The 27,077-nt window shown below is 36.1% G+C and overlaps 1 protein-coding gene across 3 annotated transcripts; it reads right to left on the bottom strand.

Annotated features, from left to right (window-relative positions):
• Positions 1-11,056: 11,056 nt before the first annotated feature.
• Positions 11,057-15,327, bottom strand: LOC114386917 (zinc finger CCCH domain-containing protein 48-like). Of its 3 annotated transcripts, XM_028346983.1 has the most exons (7): positions 14,278-15,327; positions 13,783-13,968; positions 13,581-13,682; positions 13,334-13,483; positions 13,032-13,211; positions 12,836-12,897; positions 11,057-12,452 (listed from the first exon to the last, which is right to left on the bottom strand). In XM_028346983.1, the coding sequence occupies exons 1-6, from the start codon at positions 14,680-14,682 to the stop codon at positions 12,841-12,843; spliced, it is 1,080 nt and encodes a 359-aa protein (XP_028202784.1). In that variant the 5' UTR covers positions 14,683-15,327; the 3' UTR covers positions 11,057-12,452; positions 12,836-12,840. The 3 variants fall into 3 exon arrangements, with proteins under 3 accessions (XP_028202784.1, XP_028202785.1, XP_028202783.1); XM_028346984.1 differs by having other exon boundaries at positions 11,057-12,937; positions 13,010-13,211; XM_028346982.1 differs by having other exon boundaries at positions 11,057-12,897.
• Between the last annotated feature and the right edge of the window lie 11,750 nt (positions 15,328-27,077).

The raw sequence follows: 27,077 nt of genomic DNA, 5'->3' as shown, positions 1-27,077 counted from the left end.
AAGTTAAGAGTTATAACTCTTAACATGGTTTTCTCTAAAGTCACAACTCTTCCAATGGTTTCTTTGACCAGACATGAAGAGTCTATAAAAGCATGACTTTGGCACACGTTTAACACATGTATGATATTCTTCCAAACAATTCTTTTTCACAATCTTTCTCTAACCATTGCCCATTGCTTTTTCTTTGCCAAAAAGCTTTCAAAACTTTGTTTTTTCTGCAAGTGGAAATTCTGCAGAAAACAAAAGTGTGCTATCTTTTTTTCCTTTTCCCTCTTGCCAAAAGATTTAAAGGGCTAACCACCTGAAAATTCTTTTGATTCTCCCTTCTCCCTCTTGACAAAAGATTCAAAGGACTAACCGCCTGAGAATTCTTTTGATTCTTCCCTTTCCCCTTAAACAAAAGATTTCAAAGGACTAACCGCCTGAGATATCTTTTATTTCCCCTTACAAAGATTCAAGGGACTAACCGCCTAAGAATTCTTTGTCTTAACACATTGGAGCGTACATCCTTTGTGGTACAAGTAGAGCGTACATCTACTTGGGTTGTGATACTGAGATAAAGAGAGGGTACATCTCTTGTAGATCAGTTCAAGTGGAGCGTACATCCACTTGGTTGTTCAAAGGGAACAAGGGAGGGTACATCCCTTGTAGATCTTTGCTTGTAAAGGATTTTACAAGGTTATTGGAAATCTCAAGAATCGGTGGTTGCTTGGGGACTGGATGTAGGCACGGGTTGTTGCCGAACCAGTATAAATCTTGTGTTTGTCTTCTTCTTCCCTACACTCTTTAATTTCTGCTATGTACTTTTTATTTCCGCTTTACTTTTGTCTAAGTTATTGTTTTTGTTCTTTACTTTCTCATAACTTAGTAGTAAAGCCTAATTGAATCTAGTAATATTAAGAAGGATAAATTTTAATTAGTCAAGATACATTAATCATTAATTCAACTCCCCCTTCTTAATTATTCCGAGGCCACTCGATCCAACAAATGGTATCATAGTAAGTTTCTTGAGAAAAGTTTCACAACCTCAAGATTCATGGCCTCCTCAAATTCTCTGTTTCCCGAAGGAAAATCCATCCATAGGTCACCTATCTTTAATGGTGAGGGTTACCACTACTGGAAAACCCGAATGCAAATCTTTATTGAAGCCATAGATTTAAACATTTGGGAAGCAATAGAAATAGGACCTTATGTACCCACCATAGTAGATGCAAGCACAAGCACAACAACAGAAAAACCTATAGATAAATGGACTGAAGAGGATAGAAGAAGATTCCAATATAATCTTAAAGCCAAAAACATAATCACTTCTGCCCTAGGAATAGATGAATATTTTAGAGTGTCAAACTGTTCAAATGCAAAGGAGATGTGGGATACTCTCCAACTTACACATGAAGGCACCACTGATGTGAAAAGATCTAGAGTCAATACCCTTACACATGAATATGAATTATTTAGGATGAACACTAATGAGAACATCCAAAGCATGCAGAAAAGATTCGCACACATAGTCAATCACCTTGCCTCCTTAGGAAAAACCTTTCCTAATGAAGATTTAATTAATAAAGTTTTGAGATGCTTAAGTAGGGAATGGCAGCCCAAGGTAATTGCCATTTCTGAAAGTAAAGATTTTTCTTCTATGTCTCTTGCCACTCTTTTTGGCAAACTGCAGGAACATAAAATGGAACTTCAACGTCTCAACCAAAATGAAGAGATCGACAAAAGGAAAAGAAGCATAGCACTCAAAGCCTCCTCCTCAATGCAAGAAGAAGAAGAAGAAGAAGAAGAATTTGATGATGAAGAAGACTTCTCACTCTTTGTGAAGAAGTTTCATAAATTCATCAAAAATAGAATGTAGAAGCAAGGCTTCTTGATGAATCAAGAGTGATTCAAAGATGTTTTGATGATAATAAAAGATGATGACAATGGTGATGACAAAAATCTCAATGGTCAATCAAAGAATGAGTTCAAGATATTCAAGATAGAATCAAGAACACTTCAAGATTCAAGAGGAAAGTTGAAGAACACTTCAAGACTCGAGAGGAAAAGTTGAAGAACACTTCAAGATTTAAGAGGAAAGTTGAATTCAAGAATCAAGATTCATGGATCAAGCTTCAAGAATCAAGATCAAGATTCAAGACTCAAGAGAAGACTTAATCAAGATACGTATGAAATGGTTTTTTTTTCAAAAACTGAGTAGCACATGGATTTTTCTCAAAACATGTTTACCAAAGAGTTTTTACTCTCTGGTAATCGATTACCAGGTTGTTGTAATCAATTACCAGTAGCAAAATGAATTTGAAAAAGTTTTCAAATGAATTTACAACGTTTCAATTGATTTCAAAAAAGTTGTAATCGATTACAATGTTTTGGTAATCGATTACCAGTGCCTTTGAACGTTGAAATTCAAATTCAAATGTGAAGAGTCACATCCTTTCACATAAAAGCTTTGTGTAATCGACTACACTGATTTGGTAATCGATTACCAGTGATTGTTTCTGAATAAATCAAAAGATGTAACTCTTCAAATGGATTTTGACTTTTTCAAATTGGTTTTAAGTTTTTCTAAAAGTCATAGCTCTTCTAAATGGTTCTCTTGACCAGACATGAAGAGTCTATAAACGCAAGGCTTTGTTTTGCATTTTCAATCAATCCAATCAATTCATTACAATCCTTTACAAGCCTTGAATCTCTGTGAACTTCTTCTTCTTCTTTGTGCCAAAAGCTTTCCAAAGTTTTCTGGTTTTCTAAACCTTGAAAACTTGTGCTATTCATTCTTTTCATCTCTTCTCCCTTTGCCAAAAAGAATTCGCCAAGGACTAACCGCCTGAATTCTTTTTGTGTCTCTCTTCTCCCTTTCCCAAAAGAACAAAGGACTAACCGCCTGAATTCTTTTGTGTCTCCCTTCTCCCTTGTCAAAGAATTCAAAACGACATAGTCTGAGAATTCTTTTAATTCTTCCCATTCCCTTATACAAAAGTGTTCAAAGGACTAACCGCCTGAGATCATTGTCTTAACACATTAGAGGGTACATCCTTTGTGGTACAAGTAGAGGGTACATCTACTTGGGTTGTTGACTGAGAACAAGAGAGGGTACATCTCTTGTGGATCAGTTCTAGTGGAGGGTACATCCACTAGGTTCAAAGAGAACAAGGGAGGGTACATCCCTTGTGAATCTTTGCTTGTAAAAGGATTTTTACAAGGTTGAAAGAAATCTCAAGGACCGCAGGTCGCTTGGGGACTGGATGTAGGCACGGGTTGTTGCCGAACCAGTATAAAAACTCTTGTGTGTTTGTCTCCTTCTTCCCTACTCTTTTACTTTCCGCTGTGCATTTTAATTTCTGCTTTGACTTTTGGTTAAGTTTCTCTTCTACTCTATATTCACTTAACAACATAGTAAAAGCCTTAGAAGAGTAATTTTTTAATTAGTAAAGGATTAGGAATAATTAATTCAACACCCCCTTCTTAATTATTCTGAGACCACTCGATCCAACATAGAAGAATGGAGAGACGCCATAACTTCGACAATGGGAAGAGATCTCAAGAAGGTTCCCCAACACTTAAATGCTATAAGTGTAATCGACCCGGTCACATAAAGGCACACTGCCCCACAAATGAATCATGGCCAGAGAAGAAAAGTCATGAAGAAAGAAGATCCAAGAAGGCGTATATTGCTTGGGATGACAATGACTCATCCGATGGTTCGGAGAAGGAGATCAACCTTCTATCCAAGGACTATGAGAGTGATGAGAACATCTCTCAAGAAGATTAAGCAAAAAGCAAAAGTCTGACTTCCATCTTTGAAGATCTAAGCACTTAAATCATGAAAAAGGTAACATCAAAATCATTCTCTTTTAAATTAAGTTGGTTGAAACTTTCCTTTCAATTAACTTGTTTATATGATGACTAACAAAATTTTATTTGTTTGTCTTAATTGATTTCTATTATGAGTATGTGCTTATATGTTTGATTGAGTTATTTTCTTTCTCGAAGCATGAAGTTTATTATTAAAACAAATACTTGATAGTGCCTATGATTCTTGCATGATTTTTAGTATGATATGTGAATTACTTGCTTAAAAGTTATTCATAAATATTTTTCAAAAATCTATTATGTTATATATATATATTTATTTTCGTATAAGAGTTTTTAGATATAAAGTATTTTGACCCCCTTTCAAATCCGTTCACCCTAAGAATTCATTCAACACTTAGTTCTCCTAAAATGCTCTCTGGTAATCGATCACCACAATGTGTTATCGATTATAGCGAGGCACACTAAGTGTAATCGATTACAAAAAAATGTAATCAATTACAACACGTCCCTGATGCTTATAAATTCAAATTTAAGAATTCACGAAACTGCAACTTCGTCTTTCTCGCGAAACCCTTATTCCCAAATTTTCTTTCTGCCATAACTAACTCATTTCTTATCCAAATCACGTCCCACAAAGCCCAAAATTCATCTTTTTTCATTCGCTTTCATTTCAACTGATTGAAATTTCGAATAAGTCTCTCAAATGGAAGAACCATCAAAGAAGCGAAAGGTTCTTCGAGTAGAAGCCAACGACACTCTAAGGCTCAGGATACTCCAATTCCTTCCTCCATTTCCTCCTCCTCATTGTTCTCATCGGAAGAACAACATACACGATACACTAACCTCTTCTCCTCTCGTTCTATCATTGACCCTAAGTTCATAGATATGGATTTCTTTTCTGATGAGAGTTTCAAATGCATTCAAGCATTTCATAACTCAAATCTCATTCCCTTTATGTCTTTAAAACTGCCTGTGTATTCTGAATTGGTAAAAGCCTTTTATTCTAACCATGAAATTCAAGAAAGTGCCTTGATTTCTAAGGTCTATGGGATAAAGATGGTCATTGACCAATCCCTCTTTTATGATTTGACCCAATTGTCTAGTGACGGTGTACCATTTGAAGGTGCACTGGATGATGATTGGAAGTTTGATTTTTCTGTGCATGATGCCCGTCGGTTGGTTTGCACCAACCAAGCGGATATGATCGGAAGGCTGTTTGCCGGTTCATTGGTTCTTGAAAGTTGCATCCTCCATTATCTAATTGTCTGTATCTTACTCCCCAGATCTTCAAACCTTGCACATGTTTCTGAAGTAGATCTAATAGTAATGTGGGCCTTTCATTTCGGCCGACAAATTGATTGGGCACATCTAGTTTGGTATCGCATGCATAAGGCATTGCGATTAAATGCTCTTTTGCCCTATCCTCACTTAGTTACTTTGTTCCTTCAACATTTTAACACCCCTCTTGATTCTGAACCTTATGTTCCAATCAAGAGATCTTTCTTGATCGGTGTTGTTGTGGTTTCCTCCTTTGGTTACCGCAAAGAGCGTGATGGCTCTTTGGTAAAAAATGGTGCTCAACCAAATGATGATGAAAGACAGTTACCGGTTAAAGGAGACCCTTCTCTCCTTCAGAGTATTTTGGACAGGTTTGATGGACTTCAAACCTATGTTGGTGAGAGGTTTGACTCCTTGGAACGTCAAGTGGACACACGATTCGAGGAGATGAACTCAAGGATTGCAAAGGTTGAAGAAGATGTCACCATCATTCGTGACTGCCTTGATTTACCTCCACCACCACCATCAGTTTAGACATTACTATTATTATTAGTATTTTGATTTCTAGCCGTGTATTTGGCTATGTTTTGAAACACTTATTAGTATGTTACTTTCTAATTTAGTTGTTTTAATTAAGTTATCTTGGATGACCCTCTAAATTATCTGACATTATAGTTTATGAATGAATTATTATCATACTTGCTTAGTTTATGTATGCATTATTGTCTTCCTTGCTTGGATGATTATGGATGAATGTATGATTTTATGTCTCTATACGCACTTTGGCTTTTTGTTGATGCCAAAGGCGAAGAGAAAGTTGGGATTAAATCAAGAACTCATATAATTAAATAACTTAATTTCAAGTAAAGCTTAAACTAAAAAACCAAGGGGGAGAATTATGTGAGTGATCGATTAGAAGATAGAGCTTGCATGCGTTTCTTGATTTCAAGTTTGTCATCATCAAAAAGGGGGAGATTGTAGAAACAAGTTTCATGATGATGAACCAAGCAATTTTGATGATGCCAAAAGCCCAAGTGATTGATTCAAGACTTCAAGATCAAGCATCAAGAATCCAATCCAAGATTCAAGATTCAAGAAAAGAAATCAAGAAGCAAAAAGTCAAGACTTCATATAGAATAACTATTAAAAGATTTTTTCAAAAACCAAATAGCACAATTTTGTTTTACAAAAGAATTTTCTCAAATTTTCTAAGTTACCAAAGTGATTACTCTCTGGTAATCGATTACCAGTGACCAGTTTGGTTTTCAAATGATTTATAATGTTCCAAAATGATTTTCAAATAGTGTAATCGATTACACTATATTAGTAATCGATTACAAGTGAATCTGAACGTTGGAGTTCAAATCCAATTGTGAAGAGTCTCAACTTTTCATAAAACACATTGTGTAATCAATTACACCTTTGTGGTAATCGATTACCAGTGAACAGTTTTGAAGAAAAAGTTAAGAGTTATAACTCTTAACATGGTTTTCTCTAAAGTCACAACTCTTCCAATGGTTTATTTGACCAGACATGAAGAGTCTATAAAAGCATGACTTTGGCACATGTTTAACATATGTATGATATTCTTCCAAATAATTCTTTTTCACAATCTTTCTCTAACCATTGCCCATTGCTTTTTCTTTGCCAAAAAGCTTTCTAAACTTTGTTTCAAAACTTTGTTTTTTCTGCAAGTGGAAATTCTGTAGAAAACAAAAGTGTGCTATCTTTTCTTCCTTCTCCCTCTTGCCAAAAGATTCAAAGGACTAACCGCCAGAGAATTCTTTTGATTCTCCCTTCTCCCTCTTGACAAAAGATTCAAAGGACTAACCGCTTGAGAATTCTTTTGATTCTTCCATTTCCCTTTAAGCAAAAGATTTCAAAGGACTAACCGCCTGAGATATCTTTTGTTTCCCCTTACAAAGATTCAAGGGACTAACCGCCTAAGAATTCTTTGTCTTAACATATTGGAGTGTACATCCTTTGTGATACAAGTAGAGCGTACATCTACTTGGGTTGTGATACTGAGAACAAGAGAGGGTACATCTGTTGTGGATCAGTTCAAATGGAGCGTACATCCACTTGGTTGTTCAAAGAGAACAAGGGAGGGTACATCCCTTGTGGATCTTTGCTTGTAAAGGATTTTACAAGGTTATTGGAAATCTCAAGAACCAATGGTTGCTTGGGGACTGGACGTAGGCACGGGTTGTTGCCGAACCAGTATAAATCTTGTGTTTGGTTTCTTCTTCCCTACACTCTTTATCTTTCCGCTGTGTACTTTTTATTTCCGCTTTACTTTTGTCTAAGTTATTGTTTCTGTTCTTTACTTTCTCATAACTTAGTAGTAAAGCCTAGATAACCGTTTAAGGCGTTGGACCTTAAAACGGTTTTAAGTGACTTTTGCGGACAAAACTTGATTTGTGAGTTGATTTTAGCCTTAGTTTCACTTTGGTTATTAGTCAATTCATTCAAGGAAACTTCCAAAGAAAAATGTCCGATTGATTTTTTTGATTACTTTATTCAAAGATATTTTGATTATTTTATTATTATTTTTTTCAAGATATTTTGATTATTTTATTATATTTTTTTCAAGATATTTTGATTATTTTACTATTATTTTGCATTTTTTATTTAACCGAGGTTACAACATGAACGATCGGTTGGATTTTATTTTAACAATGATTAAACGAGATTACAACACAAATGATCGGTTGAAATTCATTTTATTAGGCGAGATAACGGCTTAAACGATCGGTTAAAACTCGTTAAAAATGGAAGAAAAGAAAATCGAAAGTGAACGAGATGAAGATGAATGCAAACAAAATAAGAAATGAATTGAAAGTCTCAGATTCAAACACTTATCAGTTGAAGACCGAAGAACGAACGAAGAACGGTGAAGAACGACGAAAAATCTTCACGGATTTGCTCACGAAAACGTCTCGGAAGTGTTACAGAAGATCCTCGGTTTGAATTTTCTTCACAGAAACACATTTTTTTCCACCCAAAACAGCTGAAATGCATAGCATAGAGGTCAGGGACCCTTGAAACTCAGCCTCCTCCCCCTATTTATAGGAGAAATGGGGAGGTGCTTGCCGCCCAGAGGCTTTTTGAGGAAGATTTCTGAGCGCACCTCAATTACTAAGTTTACCCCCCTTTTCGTACTTTACAGAAAAGTTATGGAAGCCTTACGGAAGCATTGTGGACTTGATTTTCCTCTTTTTTCTCTTCCCTCTCACCAATAGTAAGTGAAATATGCTAACCCAAGGTTTTCGGAAGTTTTACGGAAGCATTACGGAATCCCCAGATGCCCCGGACCCCATTGTTTAACAAAATGGAGCCGGTTGCCGCCCAGAGGCTTCTTGAGAAAGATTTCTGAATGCACCCCATAATTTATAAGTTCACCCCGCTTCGAGAATGTTCTGGATGAAGTTTCCTGAGTGCACCCCCATGTTTGATAAGTTCGCCCCCCATTTTTGTGTTTTTGGCTGTTTTCTTTCCGAAAGGTCCCGAAACTTTACGGATCCCATGGCAATGGGTATTAAACATTTTGAAGTGGACAAACAGATGTCGCATGCCGACAAACAATGGTCCCCAGACGAAATTAGTGTATGACAACACCCTAGCTAACATCGACTGAAAAATAATCCTGCTCGATATTGGCTAAAAAATAACTTTGGCTAATGTTGGCTGGAAAACCTAGTTGACGTTGGCTGAAAAGTTAGCCATGACCGATGTCAGTAGAAAAAATCTAGTCAACATCGGGCAAAAAACAATTTGTCGACATCAACTGAAAAAACCTGGATGACAACGGCAAAAAAATCCTTGGCCGACGTCAGCAAAAAATTCCCATGAATGATGTCAGTGAGAAAATAACCCTAACCAACATCATCTAAAAAAAATCTTAGTCGATATCGGCAAAAAATAGCTTAGGTTGACATGATACAAAAAAATTCTGACCGAAAAATCCACAGCCAACATCAGTGAAAAATAACTTATGTTGATGTCGACCGTAAAAAATTTGGTCACTCGTAGTTGCGAGTGTTGAGCGAGAATGAGTCGCGAGCAAGAACGTCGTGAGTTAAAGTGTGCATCTCCGAAAAAAGAATTTCAAATTCTATAATTTTTTAGAAAATTTAAAATCTCACTGTTTTAGTCAATCAAATTGATTCATAAAAATACCAAAACTAAAATCTTCTTTCAAATATTCTATCCAAACAAGACATTTTATCATGAATCCTTAAATTTCCTTGAAAAAATGAATTCTCCTGTTGAATTGCTCCATCCAAACACACTACTGAATTTATAATTCATGTTATTTTCTTCCATGAAAGTTGCTTATAATTTCATTTCAAATATACTTATTTCTTAAATTCTATAATTATAGTGCTTGGGGAGTCTAAATTTAAAACAGGATCAGAATAGTGCACCAAGTAAACTTAAAAATATCACAAAAGGTTAAAATATTTAAATGTCTGATTAAATAAGGGAAATAAAATCCCATATTTAAGAAAATGGAATGACCAAAAAATGCATTTTAGCCTTGATTCAAAGCAGGGTGTGTTAAGTAGAATGAAGAATCCGTGTAATATTTTTTCAAACAATAAGAATAAATTTGTCCCAGAGTTACAAAAAAAGAACAAAAATATTTGTGTAATTTGACCAAATCTTAAGAATGTTCTTATAATTTTGTTCATATTTAACTTATGTAGTATACATTATAATTTTAATTTTGATAAATTATTTTATTATCGTTGTTGTCACTATTTATTACGATTCTGGTCCTTGTCACTATTAACGGATGATTTGATACTCATCTATTAGAAAATACTAATACCATATACGCATGATGTTTCTATAAAAATATATATGAGAACTAAAATGAAGTTCACTCGAATATGACAGTGTAAAGTTTGTACGTTACAAAAACTTCAAGCACCAGCAGCTTTCAACGTGTATAGTATACTTAGGACGACATACGTTTTTAGCTATGCAATATCTTTCTTCCATTGCTTTCATATTCTCGGAATAATAAGAAGAAAAATCAAGCTTTCCAAAGCTTTCTATAACCCAACAAACAAAATTTAGAACTTGAAGCTTCCAAAAGTGTATAGTAAAACTATGAAGACATGCTTATTTGCAGTGCAATATTTTTCTTGGTTTAATTTTTATATTCACGGGATAATAACAAGAAACATATAGAATGTTTAAAATAATTTTCTGAATGTAAACTGAGCTAGGCAGCTCTACACGGCTGTTTCTCTACTTGCTCCCTCGTCTCTAAACTTCTGAGGAGTGAAACAATATTTTAACATAGTAATATGAATATGACATGGTAACTTTCCAAAGAAACTGGGCCACAAGGGACAATGGTTCAAAGAATATCACAAGATCCTGCTATGTTAATACAAATTCATTTCAATCATTAACACCCGGACAGAATTACTAGAAACAGTCTACATTGTAACTGAAAAAAGAAAAAACCACTGCTGCGGAGTCAACAAAATATGGAGTCTCAATTTCCCCTTCCTGTTTTCTTTCCACAACTATAGGCCTCTAATGCTTACAATGGCATGGGTGACAGGAGATCCTCTAGGGTTCATCAGGTAGGTGGAAGTTAATTCATCTGGTTCTTCTCTTGAACAAAAGATGAAGATGTTGTCTAGACAGATGGAGATTATGATGAAGGCTCAGGTGTAGATGATGACACCCACGCCCCCACACTCCTCCAAAATATATGTATTGAATTACAATAACAGTAATGCCAAAATAATTAAATTACAATAACGATTTTTAACAAGTAAGAAAAACTATATTTTGGGTCGAACTTATATTTGGATTCCAAATATGTATTCTTTGATAATGATAGAAAGAATTTGAAAACAGACTTCATTACAAACCATGTTACTTACAATAGTAATATATTTATCAAAGCAGGAGAAGATTACATCTGCTGGGAAGAATATAAAAGAATGAAATTGGTATTTCTATAAAATTGTCAATTTCTATACAATTGTTTTTACAGTGAATTTACTGCTCAGACAAATAAGTCATCCTTATCACCATCTGCTTCAAGAGGAAATAGATGGGATAATACAACTCCAATGTTGAAAGGAAACACATGTCAAGAGGATGCCACCTTGGGTACCTCCAACCATTTCCACACCATCAGCAAACCACTCTCATCTCCAGTGAAGAAGAGGCCACCAGGACCTAACTCAATCAATGCCACATCTTTCTTTGATAATGATAGAAAGAATTTGAAAACAGACTTCATTACAAACCATGTTACTTACAATAGTAATATATTTATCAAAGCAGGAGAAGATTACATCTGCTGGGAAGAATATAAAAGAATGAAATTGGTATTTCTATAAAATTGTCAATTTCTATACAATTGTTTTTACAGTGAATTTACTGCTCAGACAAATAAGTCATCCTTATCACCATCTGCTTCAAGAGGAAATAGATGGGATAATACAACTCCAATGTTGAAAGGAAACACGTCAAGAGGATGCCACCTTGGGTACCTCCAACCATTTCCACACCATCAGCAAACCACTCTCATCTCCAGTGAAGAAGAGGCCACCAGGACATAACTCAATCAATGCCACATCTTTCTTTGATAATGATAGAAAGAATTTGAAAACAGACTTCATTACAAACCATGTTACTTACAATAGTAATATATTTATCAAAGCAGGAGAAGATTACATCTGCTGGGAAGAATATAAAAGAATGAAATTGGTATTTCTATAAAATTGTCAATTTCTATACAATTGTTTTTACAGTGAATTTACTGCTCAGACAAATAAATTCATCCTTATCACCATCTGCTTCAAGAGGAAATAGATGGGATAATACAACTCCAATGTTGAAAGGAAACACGTCAAGAGGATGCCACCTTGGGTACCTCCAACCATTTCCACACCATCAGCAAACCACTCTCATCTCCAGTGAAGAAGAGGCCACCAGGACCTAACTCAATCAATGCCACATCTTTCTTTGATAATGATAGAAAGAATTTGAAAACAGACTTCATTACAAACCATGTTACTTACAATAGTAATATATTTATCAAAGCAGGAGAAGATTACATCTGCTGGGAAGAATATAAAAGAATGAAATTGGTATTTCTATAAAATTGTCAATTTCTATACAATTGTTTTTACAGTGAATTTACTGCTCAGACAAATAAATTCATCCTTATCACCATCTGCTTCAAGAGGAAATAGATGGGATAATACAACTCCAATGTTGAAAGGAAACACGTCAAGAGGATGCCACCTTGGGTACCTCCAACCATTTCCACACCATCAGCAAACCACTCTCATCTCCAGTGAAGAAGAGGCCACCAGGACCTAACTCAATCAATGCCACATCTTTCTTTGATAATGATAGAAAGAATTTGAAAACAGACTTCATTACAAACCATGTTACTTACAATAGTAATATATTTATCAAAGCAGGAGAAGATTACATCTGCTGGGAAGAATATAAAAGAATGAAATTGGTATTTCTATAAAATTGTCAATTTCTATACAATTGTTTTTACAGTGAATTTACTGCTTAGACAAATAAATTCATCCTTATCACCATCTGCTTCAAGAGGAAATAGATGGGATAATACAACTCCAATGTTGAAAGGAAACACGTCAAGAGGATGCCACCTTGGGTACCTCCAACCATTTCCACACCATCAGCAAACCACTCTCATCTCCAGTGAAGAAGAGGCCACCAGGACATAACTCAATCAATGCCACATCTTTCTTGGCAAATAAACGTCCCAAAAAGTGAAACAACACCCTGTAATATAAAAAAATCATCAACTTAGGAGATTGACCAACTCGTCAGCATTATAAGAAATATCAGCTTGACTTCTTACACATGAAAATAAAACCAAATTATATTTCAACACATAAGATTAAGTCAACACTTACATTTTCTTCGGTGTGTGTATATATCACTTCCAAAGATCCTGCTTCAATGCAAGCCCAGACCTTAATTGTGCGGTCAGATGAACTTGACAACAGATATTGATCCCAACAGATAAGGGATGTGACTACGTCAGTATGATCATTTAGTGTCATTGTACACTGTAATGTATCCATGTCCCAGACCTGAAGAAGACAAAATAACAAGATTGGGTCGTTATAGGACAGTTCAAAGAAATACATATCCTTTTCTCAGAAAAAATTCTCATGTTAATAAAGAAAAATAGAATCCTCAACAACAGACATACCTTTATGCTTTGGTCCATGGACCCGGAGTACAGCATCTTGCATCCAACCGCCAGACAAACCACTGCTTTAGTGTGGCCAGTGAGTGACACAACCAGTTCAAAAGGAGAATCGGCTTTAGAGCTTCCTCTCCAAGCAAAAATGACACCATCCTGAAATTATAAATAAAACAAATTTTAACTCACCGCAGAAAAAAAGAATTTGGTTAGGGGAATATCATTGGACAATATTAATAACATGGTTAGTTACCTCTGCACCAGCAAAGAGTGTATTGTTGCCAACAGTCATGGCACGGACTCGGCCTTTGGGTCCATCAAGAGTAAACTCTGACATGGTCTGGATATTCCAAGCCTTCACAACAACCACAGCCACATAATCAGTTTGGATGTACTACTCCTATGATTAGACATTATAATACATCAAAACAAAACAATGACAGATAAGAGCTTACCTTGACAGCATTTTGCAGACCAACAAAAATCCATGACCCCTCACTGATCAAAGAGGTAACCTCAGCACCAAGATTGATGACTTTAGCACATTGACCAGTATGGCAGTCCCATATCCTAACTGTCCCATCAGTGCTGCCAGAATAAAGTTTGTCGGATCCAACAGGAAGTGCGATGCCAGTGATAACCTGTTGTCAAAAGCTTTAATTTAACTACTAACAAAAATATTAACATGATGCAGAGGCTCACAAATTCTAGCATTTCCTAGGAAACTAGGGAAGAGAATGCTTTTTCAAAAAAACACTTATTCCGTTATTCTAGCATATAGTTAGATTATAAAACTCTATGACTGTAATCAATAATTGTTAAAACATTAGTCGATTATTAAGTCAGATATCAATTTTGATTTAATCATTATGCTAAAAATGAACTATGAAAGAACTTTAAATATAATTTCGGTGTGTTAAATACTAAATGGAGGTTCAAGAGTCAAGTACCTTCTTATGTTCTTGAAGTTTCATTACAGTGGAAAACCCATCACCACGAAACCATGAATGCAGATACAGGAATTGTTCACCATGTACACAATTGTTGTTGATCCAGTATTTACATATCCTTGGTGATGATTTCTTGAAAGCCTTAGCAACCCTTGTTGCATCTCCTCTATCTCCATAATCTCTAAGCAATGCTTTCTTTGAACCATATTTCAGGGTATTCTCAAAGGAGGAATGGGGCTTTTTTCCGTAGTTATATGCAGTATTGCCATAACCACAAGCAGCAGGTGGAGATGGTGTCTCTATGTGCAAAAATCTGCAAGGATTTCTGTTACATCTTCCAGCTCTCCAATAAGAGCATGTTGTTCTACCAATGCGCTCAGTCCTTCGTGCAAACTTTGTATCCATGATATTCTAAAAAACAAACATGGCATTGTAATGACATCCCAGATCAGGTACTGTATCCTATCAATAAAATTCTCCATGGCTCATGCTTTCAGTCATTAACTCAATGATTAAATCCCAGCCATAGACTTAATTCTTCATCCAAAACCCAAAACCTTTTGGTTCCCAAATTTTCCATTCGCAAAATAACAATCGTAAAGCAAGTGATGAACGGCAACAAAAGTATGCTGATCGAGGAAGATCAACAACATCAAGATCAAAACCCATTGAAGACTTGGATCAAAGACCAATAATTTAACCCTGATCAGCAACGTCAATAGAGACTCTCCCCAAACCCCAAATTAGGGTATTGCCGATCCTTATGAAAACCCCGATAATAAATAAATTGAAAGGAACCCTAAACGCGAAACCCTATATTTGCATCGTGGAAGCGCAGAAAACTTCACTGAGATAAATGAAGTCGGATAGAACATAGATTCTCGCAGATCATCCATCACAAACCCTAAAAGAAGTATTAGATTTTCGCGTTCGGAGAAACAAACCTGAATGGTAGAAACGTAGCAAAAGCTTCAGAATTCAACTCTCTTGATTTGTTGGAACGATTGTTGAGAGAAAGAACAGAGAGCAAAATAAGGCTTCTATTTTCTTAATCAGACGTTGGTGTATGTTGCCAATGTTGTGTGCTTATTTATAGTTTCTCTGTTAGCTTGTAAAGCACGCAACAATAAGATGAGATATAGGATTTTTTTAATTTTTTTTAAAAAAAGACATTTGCCGTTATATAAGGATAAATTAAGGCTTAAAAAAAGATAGTTATTTTCTTTCAAAAAAAAAATAATTATTTCTGAAATTTAATATTTTGAAGATAGTTTGAGTTTAGTTTTGAAAATATTTGTTTCAATTTATAAAATTATTTCTAGTGTGTGAAGTTACCTTTTGTTTGGATTAAAATTTTTAAAATTCTAGGGAATTTGGAATGTCTAGAATTTAACTTGTTGATTTTAATTTCTTTTATTTTTTTAAATGCTTTGTTTAGATAAATCAATTCAAATTTCTTCAATTTTATATTTTTGTTTTGATAAGGCAATTCAATTTTCTCCATATGCAAAATTTCAATTTTATATTTTAAATAGATGAAATTTTAATATTAAACTTTATAGAAAACAAACACAATCTAATTTTGAAATATTAATTAAAAAATATTTTTCAATTTTTAATAATGTAAAAATATAAAATATTTATAATTTTAACTATGATTGTTTTGTCTGACCACAATCGGTGATGTTTTAAAATTGACATCAACCAAGACTATTTTTCGACTAATATCAAATGGGGTTTTTTTTGTCAAAGTATGTCAGAAATATTTGTCTGTTAGACAAGTGACCTCAGATATCTTAAAGAAGCGGGGTTGAATTAAGATATCAAAAACTATTTCCCTAATTAAAATTTTAACTCTCCATTTTAAAATTCTCAATGTACCCTTATTATGAATTACTTAACAAGACAATTTAAAATAAACTTCTTTAATGCAAAAGACAAAAAACAATAAATAAAAGAAGTTTAAGGGAAGCGAAAGTGCAAACTCAGTTAGTTTATACTGGTTCGGCCACGCTCTGTGCCTACGTCCAGTTCCCAAGCAACCCGCTTGAGATTTCAACTATCTTGTGAAATTCCTTTTACAATGTCTGAACCACACAAAGACAACTCTTCCTTTGAGTTCAGATAACCTTACAACAAGAGACCCTCGGTCTCTTAATCAATTCTCTTGAATAAGAAAAGGAAGAAGAAGAATTATCTCTTTTCAGAGAAAGATGATATAATGAAGATCACTCAATGATTCCTTATTGAATTTGCAAGTGTTTTGGCCAAGGAATGTTTTAGAGGATAAGACAATTTTGTTTTTGAGAGGATGAGACTCTTTGTGCAGAAAAACTCTAAGGAAATTCATGTTCCAAGTCACCTATTTATAGGCCTTTGAAAGCTATTAAAAAAACTCTTGAACAGATGTGACTCTTGAGAGTTATTTTCAAAAATTCATCCACAGGCTTTAAAATTTGAATTCAAATTTTTAATAGCTGTTATAAACAATTTCAACTGCTGGTAATTGATTACAAGAATTGTGTAATCGATTACAAGTCTTGTGTAATCGATTATAGGCTTTAAAATTTGAATTCAAATTTTTAATAGTTGTTATAAACAATTTCAACTGCTGGTAATTGATTACAAGAATTGTGTAATCGATTACATGCTTTCAAAAATATTTAAAAACATTTCAAAAAGCGTTTTGGCCACTGGTAATCGATTACCAGAGAGTAAATACCATATTTTAAAATTTCAAACAAGCATCCTTTGGCCAAACCTTTGCATCATCAATTAGTGAAAGCTTTCTAAGACTCTTAAGGACTAACTTCAACATTTATCTTGGATTTCTTGGAGTCTTGTCTTGGATCAACCATAAGAAGCGCGTTTCTTTGGCATCATCAAAACTTCATGATATATTTGCTTATACAATCTTCTTTGTTTTGATGATGACAATATCCTGAAATCAAGATAAACTACATACAATTGATAATGCGTTCACACAACCCTTACTCCCCCTAACTTTTGGAATTTATGCCTAAGTTTATAAATCTTACCCTTGTTCTCTCCCCCTTTGGCAACATCAAAAAGCCAAAAATGATTAGAGAAAAAAACTAAGTAAATATCTAAACAAAGCACAAGTCATTCATAAACTAAATCAATCCAGAGAATAATCCACACAAGTCTTAATTAACCAATTCAAAGTCTAGAAATAAACAAACACAAAGTCTAGAAATATCCAACACAATGGTAAAAGTCCATGAGAACCATAACTAAAGCAACAAAAATCCAAAATACACGACTGAAATAAATAACTACTTAAGATAGTAGAGATAACTAAGGGTTGGCTTGTGGATCGAAGCAACACCTAATGAAGCTCATATCGTCCTCAAGTCGAGTAATCCTCGTATCCATCCCATCGAAGCGAGCATCCATGGCATCCAGGCGAGTATCCATAGCATCAAATCGGTCACCCACAAAAGCTCGAAGACTGTGGAGTTCAGAGAGAACATCGTTCAGAAGTGAAGTGGAATCAACCCTTTACGGTGGAGGAGAAAGAGTATGTTCGTCAGGGATTGGCTGAGGTAAGTCTTGTTTCCGAACCCACTGACCATCATCATCCTTACGGTAACTAAACGAGATAACCGCACCAGCACCAATAGCAAAAGACCTTTTTACTTGAACAAATGGTTCATCTTCCAAAGCAATTTTGAAATGATGAAGAAAAAGAGTGACGAGGTGAGGATAAGGGAGAGGTGCATTGGCCCGTAATGCCTTATGCATCCGGTACCGAATCAAGTGAGCCCAGTCGATCTGACGACCGGTAAGAAAAGCCCACATAAGAATCAAATCCTCCTCGAAGGCTTGAGCAAGGTTAGAAGAACGGGGAAGTAAAATACGAACAATAATATAGTGCATGATGCGGCAATCAAAGGTTAATGACCCAACAAGTAATTTGCCGGTCATATCAGCCTGATCATTGCAGACCATACGACGAGCATCATGACTAGAATAATCAAACTTCCAGTCATCAACAAGGGTGCCCTCAAAAGGAACACGTTCACTGGGTAATTTTGTCAATGAAAAGAACAAAGATTGATCAATAACAATAGACACATTATGCACCTCAGAGTAAATAATACCATCCTAAATTTTCAAGTTATTATAGAAGACTCTAACTAATTCAGGATAATGAAGCAGTTTTAGAGACAAAAATTTAGTTAAACCAGAGTTTCAAAACAATTGATAACAATCAAATGTTTCATCATCAAAGAAAGCAAGGTCTAGGTACTTAGGGTCTCAAATGACTCGATTGGAAAATTGGGAAGAGTACCTTTGGTGTTTATCATATGAAGAAAACAAGGTAGATGATCAAGGTGATGAAAGGGAAGAAGGAATTGGTGCTGTGGGTGCTCCAGAAGGTTCGTGGCGGTGGTGGCCAGCAGCAGCGGTGGTGGAGGAAGATCCTTTGCGCTTCGTTGATGATTCTGTCATTTGATGAAGTTTTAATGAATTTCAATCAGTGGGTTTGAAAGAGGAGTGAAAATGATGAAGATTGGGCTTTGTGGGATGTGATTTGGTTAAGAAATGAGGGAGATATGAGGTTTTGAGGATTTGGAAGCTTGGAACGCTATCAAGAAAGGTTTTTGGGAATGAGAGTTCTGTGCAAAACGTGATATTTATAGAAGAAGACGCCTTGTAATTGATTACAAGGCTTGGTAATCGATTACATGAGTATGTGCCCTGCTGGTAATCGATTGCAGGCTTCTATAATCGATTACACCCTATTTATTCTTCTGTAATCGATTACATGTAATGGTAATCGATTACCAGAACATAAACAAGGCATTTTCTTTTAAAGAACTAACTATGTCTATGTCTAAACTTCATCTAACTATACTAATCAATCATAATCACAAGCAATCAATTCAATCAAGCATAATCAATCATATTTAATTACACACACTATCAAACACATCCAATCAATCAACAATCACAAACAAGTTTATCTAGTTAAGTTAACAATTAACTACCTATACACAATAAGTTCTATTTCTATTAAGACTATTTAAACAAAGGTAATGAAGAATCAACTATCTATATTACAAATAACAACTAATATAAATAGTAATAACACACAAGAAACTAGACTCAAAGGTAATCCTATGGATCATAAGGATGATAAAAGCTTATGAGAGTTACCTATTGTCTAGATCATTGACATCTAAAAGATCTAATTCTCTCCTAATGGAAAAGAATGTTTCCTTAGGGAGAGATTTTGTAAAGATATCAGCAAGCTGATTCTTTGTATCAACAAATTCTAGAACACAATCTCCCTTTTGAACATGGTCTCTTAAGAAATGATGTCTTATTTCTATGTGTTTAGTTCTTGAGTACTGAACAGGATTCTTGGATAGATTTATAGCACTCGTGTTATCACACCTTATAGGAATATGATCAAGTAATATTCCACAATCAAAAAGTTGTTGCTTCATCCAAAGAATTTGAGCACAACAACTGCCAGCAAAAATATATTCCGCTTCCGCAGTAGATAAAACAACACTATTCTGTTTCTTACTATGCCAAGAAACCAGAGAAGAATCAATGAAATGACAACTGGTGCTCTTTCTATCAGTTTTAGAGCCGGCAAAGTCAGAATCAGAATATCCTATTAAATTGCATGTGGAATTTTTAAGATACTATAATCCTATATTCATAGTGCCTTGTTCGATCAAGTGGCCTCAGAATAATTAAGAAAGGGGGTTGAATTAATTATTTCTAAACCTTTAATAATTAAAAATTACTCTTCTAAGACTTTTACTAAGTTGTTAAGAGAATAAGGAGTAGAAGAGAAGCTTAACATAAAGTAAAAGCGGAAATTAAAATGCACAGCAGAAAGCAAAAGAGTAGGGAAGAAGGAGACAAACACACAAGAGTTTTTATACTGGTTCGGCAACAACCCGTGCCTACATCCAGTCCCCAAGCGACCTGCGGTCCTTGAGATTTCTTTTCAACCTTGTAAAAATCCTTTTACAAGCAAAGATCCACAAGGGATGTACCCTCCCTTGTTCTCTTTGAACCTAGTGGATGTACCCTCCACTAGAACTGATCCACAAGAGATGTACCCTCTCTTGTTCTCAGTTAACAACCCAAGTAGATGTACCCTCTACTTGTACCACAAAGGATGTACCCTCCAATGTGTTAAGACAAAGATCTAAGGCGGTTAAACCTTTGATACTTTGTGAATGGGGATACAAAAGAATTCTCAGGCGGTTAGTCCTTTGAACACTTTTGTATAAGGGAAAGGGAAGAATCAAAAGAATTCTCAGACTGCGTCGTTTTGAATTCTTTGACAAGGGAGAAGGGAGACACAAAAGAATTCAAGCGGTTAGTCCTTTGTTCTTTTGGAAAAGGGAGAAGAGAGACACAAAAAGAATTCAGGCGGTTAGTCCTTGGCGAATTCTTTTTGGCAAAGGGAGAAGAGATGAAAAGAATGAATAGCACAAGTTTTCAAGGTTTAGAAAACTAGAAAACTTTGGAAAGATTTTGGCACGAAGAAGAAGAAGAAGTTCAAAGAGATTCAAGGCTTGTAAAGGATTATATAAGATTGATTGGAAAAGTGTAAAAGTATTTTGAAAAGCAAATCAAAGCCTTGCTTTTATAGACTCTTCATGTCTGGTCAAGAGGACCATTTAGAAGAGTTATAACTTTTAGAAAAACTTAAAACCAATTTGAAAAAGTCAAAAACCATTTGAAGAGTTACATCTTTTGATTTATTCAGAAACAATCACTGGTAATCGATTACCAAATCAGTGTAATCGATTACACAAAGCTTTTATGTGAAAGGATGTGACTCTTCACATTTGAATTTGAATTTCAACGTTCAAAGGCACTGGTAATCGATTACCAAAACATTGTAATCGATTACAACTTTTTGAAATCAATTGGAACGTTGTAAATTCATTTGAAAACTTTTTCAAATTCATTTTGCTACTGGTAATCGATTACAACAATATGGTAATCGATTACCAGAGAGTAAAAACTCTTTGGTAAACATGTTTTGAGAAAAAACCATGTGCTACTCAGTTTTTGAAAAAACCTTTTCATACTTATCTTAATTAAGCCTTCTCTTGATTCTTGAATCTTTAGTCTTGAATCTTGATCTTGATTCTTGAAAGCTTGATCCTTGAATCTTGATTCTTGATTCTTGAATTCAACTTTCCTCTTGAATCTTGAAGTGTTCTTGATTCTATCTTGAATATCTTGAACTCATTCTTTGAATAACCTTTGAGCTTTTTGTCATCACCTTTGTCATCATCTTTTGTTATCATCTTTGTTATCATCAAAACATCTTTGAATCAATCTTGATTCATCATGAAGCTTTGCTTCTACATGCCTAACAAATATCTTATAATTCTCTTAACGGCACTAAGATGTGATTGTTTGGGATTTGATTGAAACCTTGCACACATACACACACTAAACATTATATTTGGTCTACTAGCAAATAAATAAAGAAGTGATCAAATCATACCTCGATATTGCTTAATGTCTATTGACTGACTGGTTTCATCTTTATCCAAATAGCAAGCAATACTCATTGGTGTAGTCATGTGCTTAGTATTTTCCATCCCAAATTTGTGAACTAATTCTTTGAGTATTTTGACTGATTGACAAAAATTTCATTCTTGGTTTGCTTAATTTGTAACCCAAGAAAGAAATTAAGTTCTCCCATCATTGACATTTCAAACTCACTTTGCATGTCATGAGAGAATTCTTTGCATAAAGATTCATTAGTGGATCCAAAGATAATATCATCAACATAAATTTGAACTAATAAAATATCATTGAATTTCCTCTTAATGAAAAGAGTAGTATCCACTTTACCTCTAGAGAAATCCTTTTCTAAGAGGAACTTACTCAGACGCTCATACCAAGCCCTTGGGGCTTGTTTTAAGCCATATAAAGCCTTTTTTTAATTTAAAAACATGGTTAGGCTTGTCTGAGTTTTCAAATCCGGGGGGTTAGCCTTTTTTAATTTACTGAACGCTTGATGTAATTAAAATATTTTTCTCTATTTAAGGTTATTTCAGTGTTCTATGTTGAGGACTAAAATACCAAACACCGATCCCTCGCGTGAATGGACTAATTTTAATTAAACCTCATTCTCGGATCCCTCGTCGAACTTAGCCTAACCGAACAACATTAAAATCACAACATATTAAAAACTAAAACCCTGCACTCTATGTCTAGCAATGCAATTATCTAGCCCTGCCCTATCCAGTTCTAAGGATTAAAAACATTTTCCAATGCTTAAAATCCTAACTTTACACACAAATGGGTGATTAGACCAAAAGCATGCAATAATTAAGTGCAGATAGAAGCAATGAACACATAAAACAACTTTAAATAGATAGTTAAGAATTTACATCAAGTCTCAACAGAATTTCCCAATATAGAAAGTTAGCCTTCCATCACAAGGCAACACCTTTCAGCTACAAGATGGGGGTTTTGGAAGAAAATTTCATATTACACAGTGGTAGGGATGTCTCCTCCACCTCTAGGAACCTACAAATCACTCCATAACCAAAAATCCTCTTGAAAGCTGAGGTTTTTGGCTTCCTTGCTCTATTTTGTGCCTCTCTGTTTCGCTCTCTATGCTCTCAATATCTCCCAATCTCCAATTTTTCCAACTTCAGCCTTAAAAAAGGCTTTTTGTCCTCAAAGGCTCGCTTAGTGCCACTTTCGCGCTAAGCGCGAGTTAGTGATTTTTGGCTTAGTGAGCCAGGCGCGCTGAGCGTAGGAAGAGACAAAATACTCGTTGGGCAAGCTGATGGCGCGCTAGGCGCGTGCATGCATGGCAGATTCTCTTCCAGATTCCCTTGACTCGCTAAGCGCACTGATGTCTCGCTTAGCAGATACCGCTTGCTAAGCGCATTTGCCTGGCTTAGCGAGACACCAGTTGCAGCAACCTTCTATTTCTTCATCTTTTCACCTGAAACTGAAGTTGAAAACACATTAATGCTCATTGAAGGGAATATCTACTGCATAAAAACTAAACTAAGCTAAAAATATGTACAAACCTACAAAAAGAACCATAAATTGGGGAAAAGACATAACTTTTATAAAACTTTTCTATACAAAAGTTAGTCGTAAATGACGACTAACAAACTCCCCCAAATTTACAGTTTTGCCTGTCCTTTAGCAAAGAAAGAACAATTCACTTGTCCTCAAGTGACAAAATCACAGTAGTTATTCAAAAGAGTGTTTGTTTCCAAGCATTCAATCACATGACACAAGTGGCATACAATGCTTCAACCGACAACTTTTCACAAGATATGAAGATTTTCAAAGATATGAACATGATAATTAGGCACACAAATGAAATAAGCTAGCAGGCAAGACAGATATCAATGAAGGTTCATCAAGCCAATGCCTCACGATCACTGTTTCTCTCAAGCACAAGTGTTTAAGGCTATTTCTTTATCAACAACCAACACAAGTCTCAATCTTTACATTTCATCTCATGCCATACAGTCACAAACACACAAATTGAATCCGAAGGACTTTTCTCGGCTTGTAATGAGGTTGGGCTGCAAACAAATCATGGTTTTTCTAGGATGCAAAAACTTAAGTTCTAGGAGAGCATTCATCCTTAGATCAACTCTTTTCTTTTTTATTCCAGCTCTTATTACTTGCCTTTCAATATTTACAACACTTTGCTTCACTTAGCTTTAATAACAGCACACACTCAATTTTTATTTTTGAAATTTCTCTTTCTTTTTTTATTTATTTTATTTTAGCAACTTTTACTTGCTGCTTCTTGATATTATTGTGTGTGCTGTTATTTACCTTACCACAATTATTGTCACCCAATAACCTCCCCCAAATTTGGGACAAATTTTCCTTGAACTATGATGCTCTCCTACAACCTAAGAAAAGGTAGATGGAGATTACAATTTACAAGCTTAGGGTTCAAGTCAATCAATCAAATTCTCAGCTCAACATGGGTGCAAGGGATAAATCATTCATGCACAAGGTAAGCTCTTTGGCTAAGTGGCTATTTCAATCAATCATGGCCTTCATCATCTTCAAACTCATGCATTCATTCAGTAATCAAAGATTCATGCGAAAATCGGTACCCAATGTTAGTCATTCTCTCACAGTTAAAGATCACACACTCACCAGGTAGTGGCTAATGATTACCTTCACAATTTACTTGTCAAACCAACTAACATTTTCAGTCAGGCTCCTAATTCATGTTCTTTCTCTTCTAATTACTGCATACTCATTCAAAGCATATGATCTACGCATCACAATTCACTCAATTCATGCCATTGATCAATCCAAATCATTCACAAACACAAGATTTTCAAATCAAGTCAAACCACTGCATAATCAAACCGCAAACTGTTCAACAAGCTTCAAAGTTTTCTAACTAAATAAGACTGAAACATAAAACTAAAATTAAAAGCATAAACATAATCATAAAAAGTATCAGAAATAGGAAAAATGCAAAAAGATCCTGTCACAGCTCCTCCTGTGGTGCAGTAGGCTTATCTTGAGGTGAGGATGGAGTATCCTGGGCTGGTTGAGGTGTCTCCTATGCAGTTGTAGGTCAGGGATCCCAGGTACTCTGCGCTGCTGCCATGTTTGCTGCATAATCTGTGTCTGCAGTGCCATCCTCCTCCTTTGAGACCTCCACAACTAATGTGGTGACTGGTGAAGTCCATGGAGTGGCCTCTGGAGTAACCTCAGGTGTGACCTCCGACTGATGTTGTGGCTGAGGCTCTTGGGTTGCGGAAGCCTCACCTCCCCCCCAAAGGAGAAGGCTGGACTCCTGGCCAGACCACCTATGCCATGAAATCCTCCATGCTAATAATAGGCTGATGTTGAGCTCGATCTTGGATACTCTGCATCACCAGGCATAAGCCATGGTGGAGGCTCTGCAGCATCGGCACTGTAATATCTGAGCTCGGAGCGGAAGTGTCGGTAGATGCTAGAACTGGTGGTGGTGGAAGAGCTGATGTAGAGGGAGCTGGATCAGTAGAGGTAGGAGCAGGGGTAGAAGTAGATGCAGGAGCAGCTGAAGTAGAAGAAGATGGGCCTTCAGATCCTTGAGCTCGGGCCTTGCGGGTCCCTGGAAATGTGACCGAAGGGTCATCCAGGTTCCAACAATTCTTCTTTATATACGCCAAATTAATGGCAGGGCTAAGAGACTTGAAATTCAGAGAATCTGAGACCACTCCTCTAGCTATGCACAGTGCAGTAATGAGTGCAGGAAAGCCAAGCCTAGAGGAGTTGGTCTGGGCCATCTGGGAGATCTGTCCAGAAATAAGCGAGCCCACGTCCATATCCATCTTCATGACGAGTCCATAAACTAACCTCGCCCGATCCATGTTTAGATCAGATGTGTGAGATGTGGGGGCTAGGTTAGAATAAGATAGGACGCTCCAGGTATGCGCCAAAGTGGTGAGGTCCTTCCTCAGGAGCTTTTAGGGCACTCCTTCAGCATTCAGAACAAATCCACGCCCAGAAATGCATAGTCTGGCTACCAGTTCTTGAGGGTCTATGCGTGTACAGCAGAACCTGGAATATGTAGTAAGGTGCTCCCCTGGCTCTAGAATCATTGGGGTCTCCAAGAAGGTGTTGAGGGACTCAGCATCGAACTTTATAAGTTTACCCCTCACCCTGACCTGCCTCGGAGATTTATCCTCCGGATCATATAAGTTAACATAGAATTCCTTAACCAGGGCCACATCAATATGCCCATCTATCTACCTGGTCAAGGCCTTGTGCCAACAGTGCCTCTTGAGTTCTCTACGGAGCTCGTCATACTCTGATATATATAAAACAACATTTCTCTCCAGAAGGATGTTCCGGGAGTGAATGTTCTGCTCATACCTCTCCCAAGCCCCCTCTAATGTAAACCTGGTGGTGTCATAAGGCTCCCAGGGCCTGGAAGCAGTAGCTTTCCTCTTTCTATAGGCCATTTGCATCAAAAAGAGTCACAGGATACAAGTTAGACATGTGTTTATTTCAACTGAAAGCAGAAAAATGAAACAACAAATAAGACTGAGCGCTTAGCGAGACTGACCCGCTTAGCGCGCCTTATGAAAATAACAGCTTGCGCTTAGCGTGACAACACAAATACATAGACTCTGGCTAAGCGAGACACACTCACTTAGTTGAACACTACACAGTGGCTAAGAGAGCATGGCTCGCTAAGCCTTATTCTCTAACAGAGAGCTAATTACGCTTAGTGCGACACACTAAACAGGCTTAGCTCCATCAGGCGCTTAGCCCAAATACACTACTGGAACTTAATTGGCTTATCGAGCAGACTCACTAAGCCCAATTCTAAAATAAGACAAAACAGAAGAAATTGCGCTTAGCGAGCAGGGCTGGCTTAGCGCATGAACAAAATCACAAAAACATAAAATGCTTTGGGCTTAGCGAGACTGACTCGCTTAGCCCAGGCTTATTAATCCTACAGAGGCTGGGTGGCTTAGCGAGACTGACTTGCTTAGCCACCAACAGAAGACAAACAACCTCTTAGCTTGTTACCCTAGCAACACGACTTGCTTAGCGCAGCATGCCGGCTAAGCGAGTTCATATGACACTTAAACAAAAATTGGACATTTAACATCTCACTAAGCCGAAGTGCAATGGCTTAGCGAGTTTATGCAAACATTCATATATTCAAACAAAATTGATGAACATGCTTAGCGAGACAGGGCCGACTTAGCGAGTTCATCTGAAAACCCAGAAATTGACAAAAATTAATGAACTCGCTTAGCGCATAGACGCGCTTAGCG

This window comes from Glycine soja, chromosome 15, assembly GCF_004193775.1.
Source record: "Glycine soja cultivar W05 chromosome 15, ASM419377v2, whole genome shotgun sequence".
Classification (NCBI taxonomy): Eukaryota; Viridiplantae; Streptophyta; class Magnoliopsida; order Fabales; family Fabaceae; genus Glycine; species Glycine soja.
This window is presented reverse-complemented; position numbering and strand designations above follow the sequence as displayed.